Source organism: Grampus griseus, assembly GCF_964374135.1.
Source record: "Grampus griseus genome assembly, chromosome: 15".
Taxonomy (NCBI): Eukaryota; Metazoa; Chordata; class Mammalia; order Artiodactyla; family Delphinidae; genus Grampus; species Grampus griseus.
This window is the reverse complement of record NC_139009.1, coordinates 63,311,297-63,331,970: the sequence shown is the minus strand read 5'-3', so window position 1 is coordinate 63,331,970 and position 20,674 is coordinate 63,311,297. Positions and strand designations below refer to the sequence as shown.

Sequence of the window (20,674 nt, the reverse complement as noted above, 5' to 3'; positions counted from 1 at the left end):
ATGTAATTGGTTCACAACTTGTCATTTTATTGTAAAGTAACAGTCACAATACCCTAGAAGAATTCCTAGAAGAATATCTCTAGAAAAACTTTTACAAATGTGCACTTGGAGACATGTACAAGAATGTGAATAGTGACATTATTTAAAAGGCCAGAAATTAGACTACTCAAATGTCCATTGAATGAGGCATGAAGTATTACAAGGTTTATTACAAGGTTTATTCACAAAGTGGAAATGAGTGAACCACAGCTACCTACAACAATGTAGATAAATCTTTTCAATATTGAGGAAAAAAAGCAGATAACCAAGGATATAGACAATAAGATATCTCTTTATAAAGCTCAAGCAAAACAAAATACTAACGTGTTTGTTTAAAATAAAAAAACTAGTTTTAAAAGGAAAAGAATGATTTTTAAAAATTCAGTGTAACAAGGTTTCCCTTAGAGAAGATCAGGGCAAAGCATATAGATATCTTAGTAGCGTCAATGATCTACATCTTAAGTTGAATAAAGGCTTCATGAGTGTTCATTTTGCTGTTATGCTTCATAGCTTAAATATATGTTGCATGTATTCATTTTCATATAAAAAATTTTATAATGGCTTTCCAAAGAATGACTAAGTAATACATATGACAAAACTAAAACGGCCACTGTGATCAATGCATTTTGGCATCCAGAGGGCATCTGTCCAGGTTGAGAGCAGTCTGCACTCATTGGGTATGTAAGTCTTTCAACCATTTACAAATCATCTTACTGATGCTGTCAACCAGCCTCCATTTCTCAGCCTTGGTACACAAGGATATCAGGTTCCCTTTCTAAGTGCTCACAAACCATCTGTTTAATATTTCCTCCCAGTCTTTACTAGGGATTGATGTCAAGCTCTTTTGGAAAGGTATTTTATCCATATGTGTTCTCAGGAAACACCAAATGTTAACACCCCAAACATAGAAGATAAAGATTCATTGCTTCCTAAAGTGTTCCAGAAAAAAAAAAAAACTTTTTCTATGATTCATGCTTCAGTACAGTTGTCAGACTCCACTTATTGATTTTTTCTCCTTTCATTGTCTTCAAAAATAGACCAGAAAATGCAGCTGTTTATTGAGCTTGTCTTTGAAAACTACATTAAAGTCATGTCCCTATGGCTTTAAGACTAAATTAGAACCACTGTTTTATTTAATACCTAAAGATTTTTAACACAGAGAGACGTTTATTAACAGAAACCATGGTCTCAGAAAAATGGCAAAAATTGAATTGAAGAATTTTTTTTAGAGTTCCATAGAAAATCTAAAGTTATTTGAAAATTAGGTCTTTTAAATTTTTTCCTCACCTCTTTTGAGGAATAATTTGCATACTGTAAGTTGCATCCACAGTGTACAATTCAATGAGTTTTGACAGTTGTATATGTCCATCACCACAATCAAGATACAGAACACTTCCATCAATCCCAAAAGATTCCTCTTGCCCCTTTACACTCAATCCCTCTCTCCATCCTTGGCATACACCACTGATCTGTTTTTTGTCTGTAAATTAGTTTGTATTTTATATAAATGGGATCATATAAATGGTATATACTTCTTCTGTGTCTGGCTTTTTTCATTTAGATTTTGAGATTCATCCATGTTGTTTATATCAACAAGTAGTTGTTAGCTTTTTTTTTATTTCTGAGTAGTAGTATATTGTATGACTATGCCACGTATTGTTTACCCATTCTGCTGTTAATGGATGTTTCAGTTGTTTCTAGTTTTTGACTGTAGTGTCTAAAGTTCCTACAAATGTCTGTACACAAATCTCTGTATGGACATACGTTTTTGCTTTTTTTTTTTTTTTTTTTTTTTTTTTTTGCGGTACGCGGGCCTCTCACTGCTGTGGCCTCTCCCGTTGTGGAGCACAGGCTCCGGACGCGCAGGCTCAGCGGCCATGGCTCACAGGCCCAGCCGCTGCGCGGCATGTGGGATCTTCCCGGACCGGGGCACAAACCTGTGTCCCCTGCATCGGCAGGCGGACTCTCAACCACTGTGCCACCAGGGAAGCCCTGGACATACGTTTTTATTTTTCATGGGTCTTACTGTGTTTATGGTTAATCTTCTTCCATCCACTTACTTTCAACGCATTTGTGTCTTTATACTTAAAGTGTATCTCTTATAGACAGCATAAAATTGGGTCTTGCTTTTTATCCATTATGCTCTTCTCTGCTTTTTTTTGGAGTGTATACTCCATTAACATTTACCATAAGTATTGATATGGTTGGATTTAGGTCAGTCATTTTATTTTGTTTTTTTGTCCTCTCTGATTTTTCTTCGTCTTTTCCCTGCTTTCTTTGGATTATTAAACATTTTCAGAATTCTATTTTATCTATTGTCATTAGCTAATTTTCTTGCATTATTTTTAGTGGTTTCTATAGGGATTACATTATACAATCTTAACTTTTCAAAGTCTACTTAGAGTCAATATAGTAAACTTCACATAAAATGTAGAAACCTCAAGATTACAGTACTTCACATAAAATATAGAAACCCTGTAGGGATTAAAATATATTTTTAAACTTGTTTATAGCCTACTTAGACTTAACATAGTACCATGTCATGGAAAATATACAAACTTTGCAACTATGTAGGTCCATTTATCCCCTACACACACACACACACACACACACATTGTCTTTTTGTTGTATTTGTTGTGTGTATTACATACACATTATAAACTTCACAAGGCAATATTATAAATTTTTGCTTTAAACAATCATGTGTATTTTAAAGAAACTAAGAGAAAAATAGTTTTTATATTTACTGTTTCCAGTGTTCTTCATTCATTCCTAAAGATCCAGCTTTCCCTTCAGTATCATTTCCTTCAGCTCAAAGAACTTTAGTATTTCTTGTAGTTTGGTTCTGGTAACGACAAATTTCTTAGCTGTTATTTTCTGAAAATGTATATTTCACTTTCATTCTTGAAGGAGGTTTTTCTTATATATAGACTTATGGGTTGACAGGATTCTCTTTTCTTTCAGCACATTAAAGATGTTGCTCCACTGTCTTCTGGCCTTCCATGGTTGCTCAATAAAAGTCATAGTCCTTAAATCACTTTCCCCTTTGTGTAAAGGATCGGTTTTCTGGCTGCTTTCAAGAATTTTCTCTTTATGTTTGTTTTTAAGCAGGTTTACAATGCTGTGACTAGGCACAGATTTCTTGTTTGGGTTCCCTGAGCTTTTTTAGTCTGTAAATTTATATTCTCAACCCAATTTGGGAAATTTGCTGCCATTATTTAGTCAAATTTTTTTCTGTCTCATTCCCTCTCTTCACTCCTTTGGGACTCCAATTACCACATGTTAAACCTTTTTAAATTTTTCCACAGTTCCCCAAGGCTCTGTGGTATTCTGCTTGTTTGTTTTGTCCAAACTTTTTTCTCTCTCTTCTTCAGATCAGATGATCTCTATTGATCTACCTTTAAATTCACTGACTCTCATCTCTCATCTCCAGTCTGCTGTTAAGCTCATGTGGTGAATTTTTTGTTCAGATATTGTACTTTTCAGTTCTAAAATTTCCATTTGGTACTTTTTTATATTTTCTATTTCTCTGTTGATATTTCCTATCTTTTCATTCATTATGAACATATTTTCCATTCCTTATGACCATAATTTTAATTACGCTGCTTTAAAGTTCTTGTCTGTTAACTCTAACATCTTTGTCATCTTGGGGTTTGCATCTGTGGACTGTATTTTTCCTCTGAAATTGGGCCATATTTTCTGACTCTGTATGCCAAAAACATTTGGATTGTATTTTCTGAATATTATATTGTATAGACTCTGGAATCTATTGTATTACTCTGAAAATTATTTGTTTTAGCAGACAATTAACTTTGTTAGACTCAAACTGCAACATTTCATGGCCTGTAGTAGGCCCCTCACTCAAATCTCAGTTCCATTCTTTAAGCCTAAACTATGAACTGCTTTCAGTTTGTCCCACCTAGGTTCAGCTAGGTGCCTGGACTGAGTTTAAATACATAATTTCAGGCTCTCTGGCTCTGGCTTTCTCCTTCCTTGGATTTATTCCTCGCTCTCCAGGGGCTCTGGTTGCCCCAGGCTGCTTCCCCTGGTAATGCCAGTGAAAGACAGAGGGGTTTCTGTTGAAGCTTTTGTTGCCCCTGCACAGCTGTGATCGAGGCTACCCTCAGGGCAAAGGTGCAAAAAATGGGGAACTCATTCCTTGCTGGTCACTTACTCCAAGTTTCAGCTCCCCTCACAAACCTATCTTTGTTCAGTCTCAAGAGCCCTCGGGTAATTATTTTGTTTTGTTTTGTTTTTTAATACTATCCAGAGTTTGTCTGTTATTTACAGGAAGATCAGTTTGTTAGGTACTGGAACCTAACCAGATTGGAAGGCCCTTATTCACTCTTGATCAGTTTGGTTCTTTCTTTTTACCTCTTCTTCCATCTTCTGTTCAGGTTAATAAGGTCAAGTTTTTCATCATTTCTCTCTGTGTCTTTAGGAGATTATGACTTAAAAGAAGTTCTTCTAATTAAATCCCAACTCTTCATTCCTCCTCTTCTTTCCCCCTCATCCCCTGACACTCAGAAACAAACACACCCCTGCTTTACTAGGCAGATGACTTATATTGCTCCCCACCCAACCTTAGGACAATCTGGCTGCTTCTCTATCTGAAATCATGCCTATCATATACCTAGCACTAGAGCACTAGTTAGCACAGTACAAATATTGATTGTAGCCAAAAATAGACATAAGTACATATATAAATTTAGTGTAGAATGAAGGTGACAAATCACTAGAGCAAAGATGGTTCACAAATTGTCTGGGTCAAGTGGTTAGCCATCTAGAAAATATTCTAAATGGATCAGGGACATAAATGTAAAGAATGACATTTTTAAAGTAGTTAAAGAAAACCTTGGTGAAGTTTTTTATAATCTCAGCATAGGGAAAGGTTTTCTACCTATGACTCAAAATCCAGGTGCAATAATTTATTTAACTACAAAAAATTCATTATGTAAAAGTAAAAATCTTAGGCATGGCAAAGATCACCATAAACAAAGTCAAAAGACAACTGCAAAACTAGGAGAAAGTGTTTGCAATTTATATCTCAGGGGGAAAAAAGACAAATATATATATAGAAAATCCTAAAGATGCCACCAGAAAACTACTAGAGCTGATCAATGAATTTGGTAAAGTTGCAGGATACAAAATTAATGCACAGAAATCTCTTGCATTCCTATACACTAACAATGAAAAATCAGAAAGAGAAATTAAGGAAACAATCCCATTTACCATTGCAACTAAAAGAATAAAATACCTAGGAATAAACCTGCCTAAAGAGGTAAAAGACTCAGAAAACTATAAAACACTGATGAAAGAAATCAAAGATGACATAAACAGATGGAGAAATATACCATGTTCTTGGATTGGAAGAATAAATATTGTGAAAAAGACTGTACTACCCAAAGCAATCTACAGATTCAATGCAATCCCTATCAAACTACCAATGGCATTCTTCACAGAATTAGAACAAAAAATTTTACAATTCATATGGAAACACAAAAGACCCCGAGTAGCCAAACAATCTTGAGAAAGAAAAACAGAGCTGGAGGAATCAGACTCCTGACTTCAAACTATACCACAAAGCTACAGTAATCAAGACAGTATGGTACTGGCACAAAAACAGAAATACAGATCAATGGTAGAGGATAGAATGCCCAGACATAAACCCACGCACATATCACCTAATTTATAACAAAGGAGGCAAGAACATACAATGGAGAAAAGACAGCCTCTTCAATAAGTGGTGCTGGGAAAGCTGGACAGCTACATGTAAATGAATGAAATTAGAACACTACCTAACACCATACACAAAAATAAACTCCAAATGGATTAAAGTCCTAAATATAAGACCAGACACTATAAAACTCTTAGAGGAAAACATAGGAAAAGCACACTTTGACATAAACCGCAGCAAGATCTTTTTTCACCCACCTCCTAGAGTAATGGAAATTAAAAGAAAAATAATCAAAATGGGACTTAATTAAACTTAAAAGCTTTTGCACAGCAAGGGAAACAATAAACAAGACAAAAAGAGAACCCTCAGAATGGGAGAAAATATTTGCAAATGAAACAATGAACAAAGGATTTATCTCCAAAATATACAAACATCACATGGAGCTCAATATCAAAAAAACAAACAATCCAATTAAAAATTGGGTGGAAGACCTAAATAGATATTTCACCAAGGAAGACATACAGGTGGCCAATAGGCACATGAAAATATGCTCAACATTACTAATTATTAGAGAAATGCAAATCAAAACTACGATGAGGTATCACCTCACACTGGTCAGAATGGCCATTATCAAAAAAATCTAGAAACAGTAAATGCTGGAAAGGGTGTGGTGAAAAGGGAACCCTCCTGCTAACGCATATATATGGAATCTAAAAGAAAAAAAAATGGTACTGATGAACCTAGTTCCAGGGCAGGAATAAAGACATAGGCATAGAGAATGGACTTGAGGACACGGGGTGGGAGGGGGAAGCTGGGGCGAAATGAGAGTAGCATCGACATATATACACTACCGAATGTAAAATAGTTAACTAGTGGGAAGCAGCAGCATAGCACAGGGAGATCAGTTCCATGCTTTGCAATGACCTAGAGGGGTGGGATAGGGAGGATGGGAGGGAGGCTCAAGAGGGAGGGGATATTGGGACATATGTATGCATATGGCTGATTCACTTTGGTGTACAACAGAAACTAACACAGTATTGTGAAGCAGTTATACTCCAGTAAAGATCTATTTTTTAAAAAATTCAAGGGGAAAAAAAAGACCAAAAACCCTATAGAAAAATGGACAAAAGACATAAACAGATAATTCAAAACATATTTTAAATGGTCCTTAAACATATAAAAATATGCTCAACTTCACTCATAATTAGAAAAATGAAAACTAAGACTACACCAACATCTCCCACCTTTAGATCAACAAAAGTTAAAAAGTATGACAACACATTCTGTTGGTGAGGCTACATTTCCATTTATTGCCGGTAGAAGGCACAGTGGTACAACACATTTGGAGGTGAATTTGGCAGTATCTAACAAAGCTACTTAGGCATTTACTTTTGACTCACCATTCCCACTTCTAAAACTCCAATACCCTGAAGATGTACCTCTAACAATATAAAAATGCATACATATATACAGGATTACAAAGCTGTTATACAGTCTTTCTAGATTTTTATTTTTGTTGTTTAGGATATGTTTTAGGACTTTCTTCAGTTTCTGTGCCTTTTTTTTTTTTTTTAACATTTCCTTACTCTACCTAACTCCCCAGTAAGTGTTATATTCTTTCTTGGTTCCTCCTACTTTTGTTTTCATCTCAGAGTAGATCTCTCAGCTCATTTGGGCATTAAAGAGGCAAAATTCCTTGGTCTAGTTCTCAGGCCCTCACCAACAGATTTAATGCCTTCCTAGCCCCACTTCCTCCTTTTCCTAAATAACCATTTCCCTACTCTCCTTCCCCACCTCAGTGCCTATCAAAACACTTCTTCCCAGTCCACTTTTCTAATTTGCATTGCAATTTACATTAAATGCTTTTTGTTTATAGAATATGTAAATTAGTTTGTGCAGGAAAAGGCTTTTAAAATACCTTCTATGTATAGTGTTTCCCAGGTCAAACTATGCTTTAGATTTTGGTAAATCTCAATCAGTAGTGATCAACCCCTTTCGCAGGTGGGTTGCATTTTTTCCTCAGTAAAATGAAAATAGAGCTAATTGAGACCCATAAATAAAATATTTTTTCTTACACCTTGAATCATATACTTTTTTTTTTTTTTTTTTTTTGCGGTATGCGGGCCTCTCACTGTTGTGGCCTCTCCCGTTGCGGAGCACAGGCTCCGGGCGCGCAGGCTCAGTGGCCATGGCTCACGGGCCCAGCCGCTCCGCGGCATGTGGGATCTTCCCCGACCGGGGCACGAACCCGTATCCCCTGCATCGGCAGGCGGACTCTCAACCACTGCGCCACCAGGGAAGCCCCATATACGTTATTTAAGAGAAAAATGTCACCAAAAAAAGAAGAAAGAAAGAAATGGCACTGGCATTTAGTAACTAAAATGTTCATGTGTAGACAGCTGGGAGGCAGCTTTCTAATCTTTCATCCATTATAGTTGCATGATGCTTTAAAGTCTACAAAGTGCTTTCAGGTGCCATCATTTCCTACTCAAATGAACACTAAGCCTAGGTATTATTATCATTCCCACTTCACAGATGAAGAAATTGAGCTTAGAGAGATGAAATGACTGGTCTAAGGTCACAGAGCAAGTTAGGAGCAGAATGGCTAAGATTAGTTCATTCTGTGCAGTGCAGCATTTACTGAGCTCCTGTTGTATTCCAGACACTGTGCTAGTGCTGAGGGTGCAGAGGTGGATAAGGTGCTACATCTGGTATCCACAGGCATAGAGACACCCTTCCATAACCAAGACCCTCTTTACTGCACCTGCAGGATCTCCTTTCTATTTGGGCTAGCCAGGGCAGGGCAAGTCAGGCACCTCAAAGCAGGATTGGATGGGAATTCCCTGGTGGTCCAGTGGTTAGGACTCTGCACTTCCACTGCAGGGGGCCCGGGTTGAATCACTGGTCAGGAACTGAGAAGCCATGCAGCTCGGCCAAAAAAAAAAAAGCAAGATTGGATGGCAGGGAATATTGTCAACTCCTTGTCACAGGATGTTGCTCCCACAGCTCCAGATGTGTGGGGATGCAGTGCAGCTTCTCCCTTAGAGAAGTCCCTACCACCAATCACAGGCTTCTTCACCCTTAGAAACACACAGGCCTGAGAAAAAGCAATTCTGAGAAGATTACTTTCCCAGCCAAAGTAATTGCTCTGGAAACATTTTCTTTCCTAATTCATCTTCTTACTAAGGGCCGAAATATTTGGAATTAGGTTAGGACATGTCTCAGAGCTAGAGGTGCCCACAGGTCCCTATATTGTCTCCAATAATGTAAATCATCCATCGTGAATCATTAGTATTTCATTCTTTAGTTAACAGTCAAGCCTTTTTTTTTTTTAGCCCACCTTAGCCTGCACCGCCTTGACCCTCCATCATAAAACTCTCTGGGTAGCTGACTAGGGCTGGAAAAGAGGCATGTCCACTACAAGCTGAGGGATCTCTGCTTGTGTTCTGCTCATGGGACTCCCAGATTCCTCTCCCGTCTTTCCACCACTGCCCACTACCACCACAGAACAGGAAAGCATGTGTGGGAGGCCTGGGCTGAGACGTGGGCATCCCACACAAGCTAATAGTTCGGCACACCTTCAAACAAATATTTTTAAAATACTAATTCAACAATTGTTTAGGAGCCAAAGGCTACAAAGAGGAAGAGAAAGGAAAGGAGTACTGGCTCTGTTCTGCCCAGTCTTGCACACTTCCCTAAGCAGAGCCAAAGCCCACCCTTCTTAGAAATAGGTGTAGTGACTACCTGTTGTTACATGAGAGTGTTCCTTTGTGGGGGTCTCATCCTTCACCCCAGCAGTTTGTGTCAGTCCTCACTTCCTCCCTTCTGCGTTAGCCTTCTTGCTATTCCTCCAGTATACCAACCTCATTCTCACTTCAAGACCTTTGACCTTGCTGATTCCTTTATAAGGAACAGTCTTCCCACAGATGTTTTCATGATTCAGTCGTTCACTTGGTTCAAGTCTCTGCTCAACTATTACCTTCTTAGAGCATACTTCTTCCCTGGCCAGCCAAGGTAAAGGTTCACACACACACACACACACACACACACACACACACACACACACACTTATCCTGATTTATTTTTCTTCATTATTATTATCTGTAATTTTTTTCTGTTTTGTTTATTTTCTGTTCTCCCACTAGAATGGTAAACCATGAAAGCAGAGAATTTGTCTTTTTCTTTGTTGACACCAAGCAGTGCCTAGCTCATAGAAGGCACTAAATAAATAATTATTTGAATGACAAATTAAATGAATGAATAAGTGAATGAATGAATGAATGGCAGCAGTAGTCTCCCTGGGAGGGTATAGTTCTGGGAAATAAATTTTCTCTATCTCATTACACTTCTACTTATAGACTCGGGCCCTAGGAAGATGATCACCACTTGGTCAGTCCTGTGCTCACTTCTCTGCAGAGGACACGCTGCCTTAACCCCCACTACCCCTGCCACCTCCTTTCAAGGGGCTTCTCCTTTTTCCCAGGGTCCAATCATTACCACCACAAATGAGGCAAATGAGCTCAGAAAGACAAGCTAGACTGCCCCTAACATTTTGAGCTGTCAGAGACTATCCCCTTGCAGTTATTGATTTTAAGACAGTGGTTGAATGCCTCTACACAGTTGTTCCTGAGCCAACTTTGTCTGCTCTGATTACTTATCCTAGTTGTTAACATCCTGAAGCCACTCCTGTATTCACAGGGTACATAGCACTGATTGTAAACTGACCCAGGAAGGCTAAGGTACCATGATTATACAGTTTCTGTAGTGGTTCTTGACATTTTTGGGGTCACAGAGCTCTTCTGAGAATCTGATAAAAGCTAAGGTCCTATCCCCCTCCTCCACCCCTCCAAAATACACCTATACACATATAGACAAAATTGTATACAATTTCAGGGGTTCCCAGAACCCCTGAAGCCCATCCATAACACCCAAGGACGGGTGACATGATGGTCATTTAGAAAGAAATAGGGGGCTTCCCTGGTGGCGCAGTGGTTGAGAGTCTGCCTGCCGATGCAGGGGATACGGGTTCGTGCCCCGGTCCGTGAAGATCCCACATGCCGCGGAGCGGCTGGGCCTGTGAGCCATGGCCGCTGAGCCTGCGCGTCCAGAGCCTGTGCTCTGCAACGGGAGAGGCCACAACAGCGAGAGGCCCGCGTACCGCAAAAAAAATAAAAAATAGAAAGAAATAGGTTTGGCCTATAGGTCAAGACCTTTGTGGGACTGGGGAGGATGTGCAGGAGCATCATTTTCCTGGGCTTCTACTTTAGACATTCTATGTCAAGAGAGAAATATAGCCATTATATATGTAAGTATGTGTTAAAGTGTTAAATTCTCCCATTTTAAACACATTTCAATTTTGTAACACTATTTTAGGGTAGACTTCTGAAAAGGATTGCTTTAGGCATTACCTTACTACCTTTAGGCTCTCTTAGTCTTTCCCATTATTGTGCCTCTTCCAGAAAAGTTTAGCCCAGTGAAGGATGTCACTGCTTATGGCCACAGGGAGGCAGGGTAGGTCCAAAAACTGAATGTGAATGCCAGCTGCAGCTAGACTGCAACAGACTAGGCCTTCTTTTGTCAGGAACACCCAGACACTCAGAGCCGCCACCTTCACTCCAGTAACCTTTCTAGTTCATAACAGTGTGACCAGTCCCTGCTAGACAGTCAATATGGAAGCTGTTCTTCAACGTCTGAGAAGTCTCCTTCCCATTCCCCAGGTTTAGTACATTTAGTTATATTTGTGAAGAACACAGGACCAGGTGTTGATGTTCTTACGTATGTTGGTGGCAGGGAGAAAGTCACCGAGATAAGTGATTGGAAAAAAAGAATTTTAAAAAAGGAAAGCACATTCTTTTCCTATAAGAGCAAATCATTTTGTTGATGAGAGAAAAGGAAGAAAATGCCATTTGTTAGACCTACTGCATGCCATTCATGCAGGTAATCATCTCACTTCTTATGCCTCCTATAACTATGAAATATGTTGTGCTATCCCCACTTTGCCCAACGTCACATAGCTAACAACTTTCAAGCCACAATTCAAACCCTGGTCTTTCCACTACATTCCACCACCTTTCATAAACTCAAAAAAAATTAAGAAAACCCTTCAGGAGAAACAAAGTAACAAGTATAATTAGTATTGCCTGTATGGAGTCCACAGATACCCAGGAGGTACTGATTAAAACCAATAGGGAGGATATAATTAAGCATAACTTCTTGGACAAAGTCAGTTCTGAGTTGGAACCTGGAGGAGCTGCAGGCCATGGATTGACAAGAGTAATAAAAGCACTAAGGAAGGAAGTCACGTGGCAGGGAGACTAGCTCAGTTGAAGCCCAAGAGTTACAGGAAAAAGTAATGAGAGCTGAGGAGGAGGGAGCAATTGTTTAACTCAACAGGCACTTGCTAATCTTCGGCTCTCTGCAAGCTGCTGAGCTGAGGGATGGAGGGGTGGGGGTGTTGATAGGTTCTCAACAGGCAGAGAAGAGGAGGAATGTATTGATATGAGCCATACAGAGTAAGGGAAGAATGGGGGTATTTGAGGAATAATGAGTAGCAGCAAGTGGTACAAAATGAGTGAAGGGAATAAAGATGACAGCAGGAAGGCAGTATGTGCTCTTTAGGAAAGGAAGGATCTGATGAAACTATGTTTTAGAAAAATTAACTGGTAGTAAGAAGTACCAGAGGGGAAAGAATGGAGTTTGATGGGACAGCTAAGAGGCTACTGCCATAATCCAGGCACAAGCAAATGGCTGCCTGGACCAGTGGCAGAGAATACGGAAAAGAAGTTCTCTCTCTAAAGTGTTCTGGTTTACACATTAGTCTTTAGCTTGGATGATGTGAGAAGGTCCCCTCAAATCTGAAGCAAAGCGCCTCTATGGCGATTACCTGAGAACTTTTTCAAAGGAAGAAGCTCCGCTCTGTGGCTCTTCCAAGAACCTGTAGGTTAAGAAGTTGGAAAGAACTCTCATACCATATACAAAAATAAACTCAAAATGGATTAAAGGCTTAAATGTAAGACCTGAGACCACAAAACTTCCAGAAGAAAATACAGGCAGTAAGCTCTTTGGCATCAATCTTAGCAATATTTTTTTGAACATGTCTCCTAAGGCAAGGGAAACAAAGCAAAAATAAACAAACGGGACTACGACAAACTGAAAAGCTTTTGCACAGTGAAGGGAACTATCGACAAAATGGAAAGCCAGCCCACTGAATGGGAGAAGATATTTGCAAACGATGTATCTGAAAAAGGGTTAATATCCAAAATATACAATGAACCTATACAACTCAACATCAAAAAACGAACAACCCGGGGCTTCCCTGGTGGCGCAGTGGTTAAGAATCCGTCTGCCAATGCAGGGCACATGGGCTCGAACCCTCGTCCGGGAAGATCCCACATGCCATAGAGCAACTAACCACGTGCACCAAAACTGAGCCTCCACTCTAGAGCCCACGAGCCACAACTACTGAAGCCCGTGTGCCTAGAGCCCATGCTCCACAACAAGAGAAGCCACCTAGATGAGAAGCCCGTGCACCGCAACAAAGAGTAGCCCCCACTCGCCACAACTAGAGAAAGCCCGCGCACAGCAATGAAGACCCAACACAGCCAAAAATAAATAAATAAAATAAATAATTTTTTTTAAATGAACAACCCAATTTAAAAATGGGTAAGGGACCTAGATAGACATTTTTCCAAAGAAGACATACAGAAGGTCAACAGGCACATGAAAAGATGCTCAGCATCACTAATCATCAGGGAAATGCGAATCAACATCACAATCACTTCACACCTGTCAGAATGGCTATTATCAAAAAGACAGCAAATAATAAATGTTGACAAGGATGTGGCGAAAAGGGAACCCTCATGCACTGTTAGTGGGGATGTAAATTTGTGTAGCTACTATGAAAAACAGTATGGAGTTTCCTCAAAAAATTAAAAATAGAGCTACCATATGATCCATCAGTTCCACTCCTGAGTGCTTATTCAAAGAAAAAACACTAATTTGAAAAGATATATGCACCCCTATGTTCATTGTAGCACTATTTACAGTAGCCTAGATACGGAAGAAACCTAAGTGCCCATCAATAGATGAATGGATAAAGAAGATGTGGTATATATACACAATGGAATATTACTCAGCCATAGAAAAAAAAAGAATGATATCTTGCCATTTGCAACAGCATGGATGGACCCAGAGGGTATTATTCTAAGTGAAATAAGTCAGACAGAGAAAGACAAATACTGTCAGATTTCACGTATATGTGAAATCTAAAAAACAAAACAAATGAACAAACCTAACTAAACAGAAACAAAGTCATAGATATAGAGAACAAACAGGTGGTTGCTAGAGGGGAGGGGAGTAGGGAGAGCAGAGAAATAGCTGAGGGAGGGTAAGAGGTACAAACTTTCAATTACAAAATAAATGAGTCACAGGTATCAAATGTACAGTATGGGGAATATAGTCAATAATTATGTAGTATCTTTGTATGATGACAGATGGTAACTAGACTTACCATGATGTTCATTTGGGGATGTATAGAAATATCAAATCACTATGTTGTGTACCAGGAACTAACATAGTGTTGTAAGTCAATTTCACTTCAAAAACCAACAAACTCATAGAAAAAGAGATCAGATTTGTGGTTACCAGAGGCAGGGGGTGGGGGAGGGTGAATTGAATTAAGGTGGTCAAAAGGTACAAAATTCCAATTATAAGATAAATAAGTACTAGGGATGTAAGGTACAACATAATAAATATAATTAACACTGCTGTACATTATATATGGAAGTTGTTATAGAGTAAATCCTGAGTTCTCATTACAAGAAAAATTTTTTTTGTATTTCTTTAATTTTATATCTATGAGATGATAGATGTTCACTAAACTTATTGTGGTAATCATCTCATGATGTGCCTAAGCCAAGTCATTATACTGCACACTTTAAACTTACACAGTGCTCTATGCCGATTATATCCCAGTAAAACTGGAAGAGAAAAAAGAAGTTGGAACGAACTTTAGCAACATTGATGGAGTGTCTGCAGGGGAGATTGGCATTTTCCTTCACAGAGGCAACATGTTTCAGGCCTGGTTCTTCAGCTTTACAGAATCAGAAAGTTGATTTTATCAACATCCTCTCGGAGATAGAGTCACCTTATCAAGCTCAAGACTAAAGTATTAGCCAGAATATTTTAGAGGAAGAACCATAACCACTATAATCATCAAGAAGAACAGAAACTTGACAAACACATCCTGCCATCAGGATGCCTCACTGAGCCAGCACTCCCTCTCCTCTGAGCCACACTTGGATGATGGCTGCCAGCATCTGCCACTGTTGCTCCCTTCCTCTGTGCTCCATTTCTGGCCAACCCCTTCTAATGGACACATTCATTCTTTAGATAAGCCAGTACCATCCATAGGCTCTAGTCAAATCTTGCTCTGGTCTGTAAGCTATTCTCCTTTTCTTTAAATTTATTTAATCTTTATATGTTTCTTTTTATTTAATTAATTTATTTTTGGCTGCGTTGGATCTTCGTTGCTGTGCTCAGGCTTTCTCTCCAGTTGTGGCGAGCGGGGACTACTCCTCCTTGCAGTACGTGAGCTTTAGGCACGTGGGCTTCAGTAGTTGTGCCGCACGGGCTTAGCTGCTCCACAGCATGTGGGATCTTCCCAGACCAGGGCTCGAACACGTGTCCCCAGCATTGGCAGCCGGATTCTTAACCACTGTGCCACCAGGGAAATCCCCATTCTCCTTTTTTAAGGTGACTGTTTTTCATAGACCTCATCACTCTGTATTGATTTTATTGTTTAATTATTTGAGGAAACACCTATTGTTCTTATTTCCAGATTCTCAACTTTGCTATTGTCCCCATGTACTGCCCATGGTAGGAATTTCTAATCTTCAACCCTTTCCCTGGGGAGAAAAAAACACTTATTTGTCTTATCCAAAATTCTGTTGTTTGAACTTGGGACAATATTATCCTCTCTACTTTTTGAGATCCTTTGTTCAATTTCATTTATTTAGTTCTTTATCTGCCTCCTTATGCTTTAATAACCATTTTGCCTCTTTGAAGAGAAGCTGTTCAGTCATTTCCATACTTCTTACTCAAGTTGAAGTCCAGGCTCAGAAAAATTACTTCTTGTTTTTCCTATGACACAATAAGTTTCACATTATTAAAAAGAACATTTCTCTTCACTCATGAGGAACGTTTCTTTGACAATGACTTCACATTTATCACTGTAGTACCTGAAAACATAGTAGAGCAGATGAGATTTTAAGGAGAAATGGTCAAGAATAATGTTGCTTTATAAACTCCTTAAGGCAAAGAATACCATATACCTTTGTATATTATTTCATCTTCCATGTAGTACATAATTAATATTATTGCTTGATGCAATGAATGAAATAGCTAGTAAGCTAATGAACCCTCATAACTATCCACAGAAGATGGTAGAGTTTTTTTTTTTTTAAGTGAAAGCGAGTTTATTTAGAGAGATACACATTCCATAGGCAGAATGTGGTCCGTCACAGAGGGCGAGAGCAGCTGATGGTACAGTTTTAATTATACTGGTCGAAGAGAAATGCATTTGGTGCCCCTTTTCAGCCACAGAATAAGTCGATAAATATAATATGAAGTCACTTAAGTCTCACCACACTTTCCCTGCTTGGGTGCCAATACGTTGGACTGAAGCCCTTTGTTTCCTGTGGAGAGTCTGCCACCTCTGCAGACTTGTCCTCAGGAATGTTGTTCTAGAAATAAACCAGCTTTCTCCTTGGGGTCCATGAGTCATACATAGAAGTTAATTCATTGGAGCAACTGGCTTTTCTTAGGCCCTTTGTAAAAGTATTTCAGAGAGTCCCTCATGGTGAGGCAAAAAAAGTCATGCTCCTCTTCAGTTTCTTTCCAGCTCTTGTCTCATTTCCTCTCTCAGTGCTTCCTCCATCACCTTATACTTGGCTTTTACTGACAAACTTTACCTCCAGACCTAGATCCCAATTCCTGAGCTAGTGTTGCCTAAAGAAGGAAGTAGACCATCAAAGCCTCATTACCCCACCTACCTACTCTCATTTGGAGATTCAGATTTGGAGTCAAACCACACTCCACCAGACCATCCCTGTCTTCTTGGCTGCTAATCACACTTGTGAGATATAGTATGTCAATAGCAAACTTGTATAATCTGTGTCAGAAGGTGGAGGTCAGGAATTCATCTTTTTTTCTTTTAGTCTTTTTTAAATTTATTTTTTTTATAACAGAGATAATAACTGAATACATTTTCACTGTGAAACAACAACATAAAACTGAAGTCCCCCTTGTTAACTAAGTATTTAACTTGCATTGCTATATTATTTTTGGCTGTTCTTGTATTCTAGAGTTTTTAAAAATATTCAATACAAGAAATACATGAATACAATAAAATACAAACACTATAGAAGTATGAATAATAAAAAGTGAATGTATCTCAGAACTCTGCCCTATTTCCTGTCCACTATTAAGAGTTTGATAATAGCCTTCCAGAGCTTTGTAAGAGGCATTTCCATACATATGTATGCACTTAGGCTAACAGTTTTATTTTTATATAAATGGGTCCATACCATACATCTGTTCTAGAACTTTCTTTATTCACTTACTATCTCCTAGCTTTCCATGTCAGTACATTTAGCTTTACTTTGTTAACAGCTGTATAATACTCCACAGTCTGTGCCATAATTTATTTAAACATTCCCCTATTGATGGGCATTTGAATTGCTTCCTGTTTGGGGTTTTGATTATTTGTTATCACAACAGTGCTGTACTGAACATCTTTGCATATGTTTCTTTGTGTACTGTCCAAGAACATCTCTAGGCTAGATATCTAGAGGTGGAATTGATGGATCCAAAAATGGGTGCATTTAATATTTTATATTTTTCAAAATTTGTAATTAAAGAATTAAACACTTTAACCACTGTTTCCCTTTCTTCTGCAGAGAGTTCTATCCTGGGAACTGATATTGACCTTCAAACTATAGACAATGATATTGTCAGCATGGAGATTTTCTTCAAAGCCTGGCTGCATAACAATGGAACAGACCAAGAACAAGTCCACCTTCTTCTTCCTTCACGGAGTTTCAGCGACATTTCCAGAGCCAGAGATAATCCAAGTACACACCCCCCAAAAGACATATTATATAGATAATAATTATCCTAGTCTAGGATTAGGACTCTAGATTGGAAACTCATCAGAATACAGAGTAGCTGAGGTTTAGGGATTGGAGGAGGATTGGATGAGGCTCTCCATGTAAGCATGAGGAGTAAGAAAAGAATTTCTAAAAAGTAACCACCACAGTTAGAAAATTGAGCCTGATTAAGCCCAGACAGCAAGGGCCAGTTAGTTTCAGTGTAAAGACTTAAACACCTCAATAATAGGGCATCAGCTACACTACATAAGAGCACAGTGAATCATATGTTTTCTCAAGTTTTCATTTTTGATGCAGCAGATATCATTGACATTATAATTTCAGGTAAGCTGGTACCTTGACAATATCAATAGGGCCTGTGAGGAGAGGAAAAGAACCAAAATTAAATGATTAAATAGAGGTCTTCTCAATAGGGAGACACCAAACTGAGGGGAACTAAAGCAACTACAGAGGCAAGCCCCAGGGAGTACAACTAGTGGCCCTATACCATGTTCACAAAGTATGTTCTGGCAATTGTAGAAACCAAGAGGTCAAACCAGTGTTCCAGGCATGTCAGCAAGGTCCTGGATATTGTTATGGCTGACAGTGTTACTTAATTCAGGTCCCACTAGATTGTAGGGATAAAGCCATTTCTAGTCTCCATCCCCTTTGAAACTTGGCCTAGGACCTGGGTGGCAGGGCCCGCAAATGGACCCATCAGTATAGTCAGCCACAGCTCCAAAGGGAACAGACTAAATTTTGTCTTCCCCTTTAGGGGTGGGAACTCAATGAGAAAAATGGGTACAGACTTCCTTCCATCCCCAAAGGGGAGGACACACATTGGTCCTTTCTTTCTGGGGATAGCCACTGGGTACTTAATCTCCCTCCCCCTCCCCCACATTTCAATCTAAGGCCTGGGATGCCTTTAACAACTTAACTTGATTTTACTGTCTTTCTTTTGTGTGTAAAATTTTCTTCCCAGGACCTCCATTCCACGCACTTTGTCCGAGACTAACAGTACCAATTACTCACTTCTTATCTATTTTCCCCAAGCACTATGTTAACTCCTTTCATTGCATCATCCCCTTTCACCTTCATAACAACAACATGGTGCAGGTACTATTATCATATGTCATTGAATCTAAGATGCTGTCCATTATAAGATACACCATTATTTTATATACCACTGAGAAAGAAAAACAATGCCAATTAAATGTGACACATTGCTTTTTTATCACTTAGAAATATTATTTTATTCTTACTGAGAGAGTTCTTTTAGATTAGAGTACTAAGTAAGGGTTAAGAGTACCTGTCTGGTCGATGGTGATTGCAAGACATATATAGAGCTGTTAGTAAGTGAAAAAAAATGTGTCTTAAAATGAATAAATATAATATTATCCCTGTTTTACAGATGAGAAAACTGAGAGAAATTAAACATTTCTGCACAGAAAATTAATATTCAAGCCAGAATTTGAAGCCAGGCAACTCCATATCCCATTCTTAACCCTTAGGATTAGAAATCTATATTTTATACATTTGACTACTCTCAGCCTAGAGGACATTCATCAAACTCAAGTCTATCACTTCCAGAGCCTGGGCCCTTACCTACTGTGCAACCTGCCTCATGTTGGGCAATTTTGAGCAAAGGGGCTGCCTCATGCTGGACACATCTCTCATTAGGAGGGCTGGGGCCATCCAAAGCCAGGAGCTCCTACAGCCAGCCTTTCTTCTACTGTTGCATGGCATTTGCCCATGGTAGTGTTGAGAATTTCTCTGCTTTGCCCTCCCTTGTTCCATGGCTTTCAGCACCAGGGTCAGAGCCAGAATGTTTATCTCCATCTGCAATTATTTTTTGGAAACCACAGGTCTTAAGGATGGGTGGTAGAACTTAGATCCAGACTCTTGTGCTGAAGAGGTCTTCACTGGAATCCAGATGCTCAGGCATAAGTTGGAATGAGGTCCAGAGAAAGTAGGCCTCCTCTGGGGTGGGTGTGACCCACATGAGAGTTTAAACAAGCACAATAAAGACCATATCATAGTTATCCATTATTTACAAAACTGATGCATTGCCCCATATGTAGATTTCTGGAAATGTGGTTCCCCACAAAAAAATAAAACAAAACAAGAACACTGAGCTCTCCTACTATAGAATCTTTTGAGGACTGCTCCTCAGATATCCACTTTGACTGCTCCTTACAAGGTTCTCCACCCAACACCACCTGCTTCTGTAGCTGCCTCGGGCCCTTCACCCACTCTCTAGGTGCTTCCCTCAGAGGCATCTTTCTCACAGTGCATAGTCTACCTCAGCTGAGTGTCTTTTCCCATATCTTGGGTTTGGGGGTCTGCCACCTCTGCACCTGAGTCTGAGTGGTGAGAAGCATACCTGGTTCTAGACTCTAGCCCTGGTAAAACGTTTTTCCCAGCTTTGGAACATTGCTGAGACTACAACTCCAGTAGTTCTCATCCCTGGCTACAGTAAGAATCACATGAGGGGCATGTGGGATCTTCCTGGACTGGAGCACGAACCCGCGTCCCCTCCATCGGCAGGCGGACTCTCAACCACTGCGCCACCAGGGAAGCCTGAGGAACTTTTTAAAATACCAATATCAGCTCCATCCCCAGAGATCCCAATTTCATTGGTGTGAGGTAGGGGCCAGACATCAGTACCATTTGCGAGTTCACTAGGTGATTCTTACTACAACCAGAGTTGAGAACCTAAGCCAGATGAGCACAGCCATCTAGTCCTAAAGCCCAGGGACCCAATAATGGAGCAGTCAGGCACAGAGGAAACGAGGGGAAGCTGAAGTCCTAG

The 20,674-nt window shown here is 39.4% G+C and overlaps 1 protein-coding gene across 1 annotated transcript in view; it reads left to right on the top strand.

The window, feature by feature from the left end:
* The window catches only part of M1AP (meiosis 1 associated protein), a gene marked incomplete at both ends in the record, with an annotated part of 76,597 nt that overhangs the window by 35,251 nt on the left and 20,672 nt on the right, over positions 1-20,674 (top strand). The window contains one exon of the mRNA XM_082672757.1: positions 17,674-17,847. Within this exon, the coding sequence (XP_082528883.1) occupies positions 17,674-17,847 (174 nt within the window). The remainder of the gene's footprint in view (positions 1-17,673; positions 17,848-20,674) is intronic.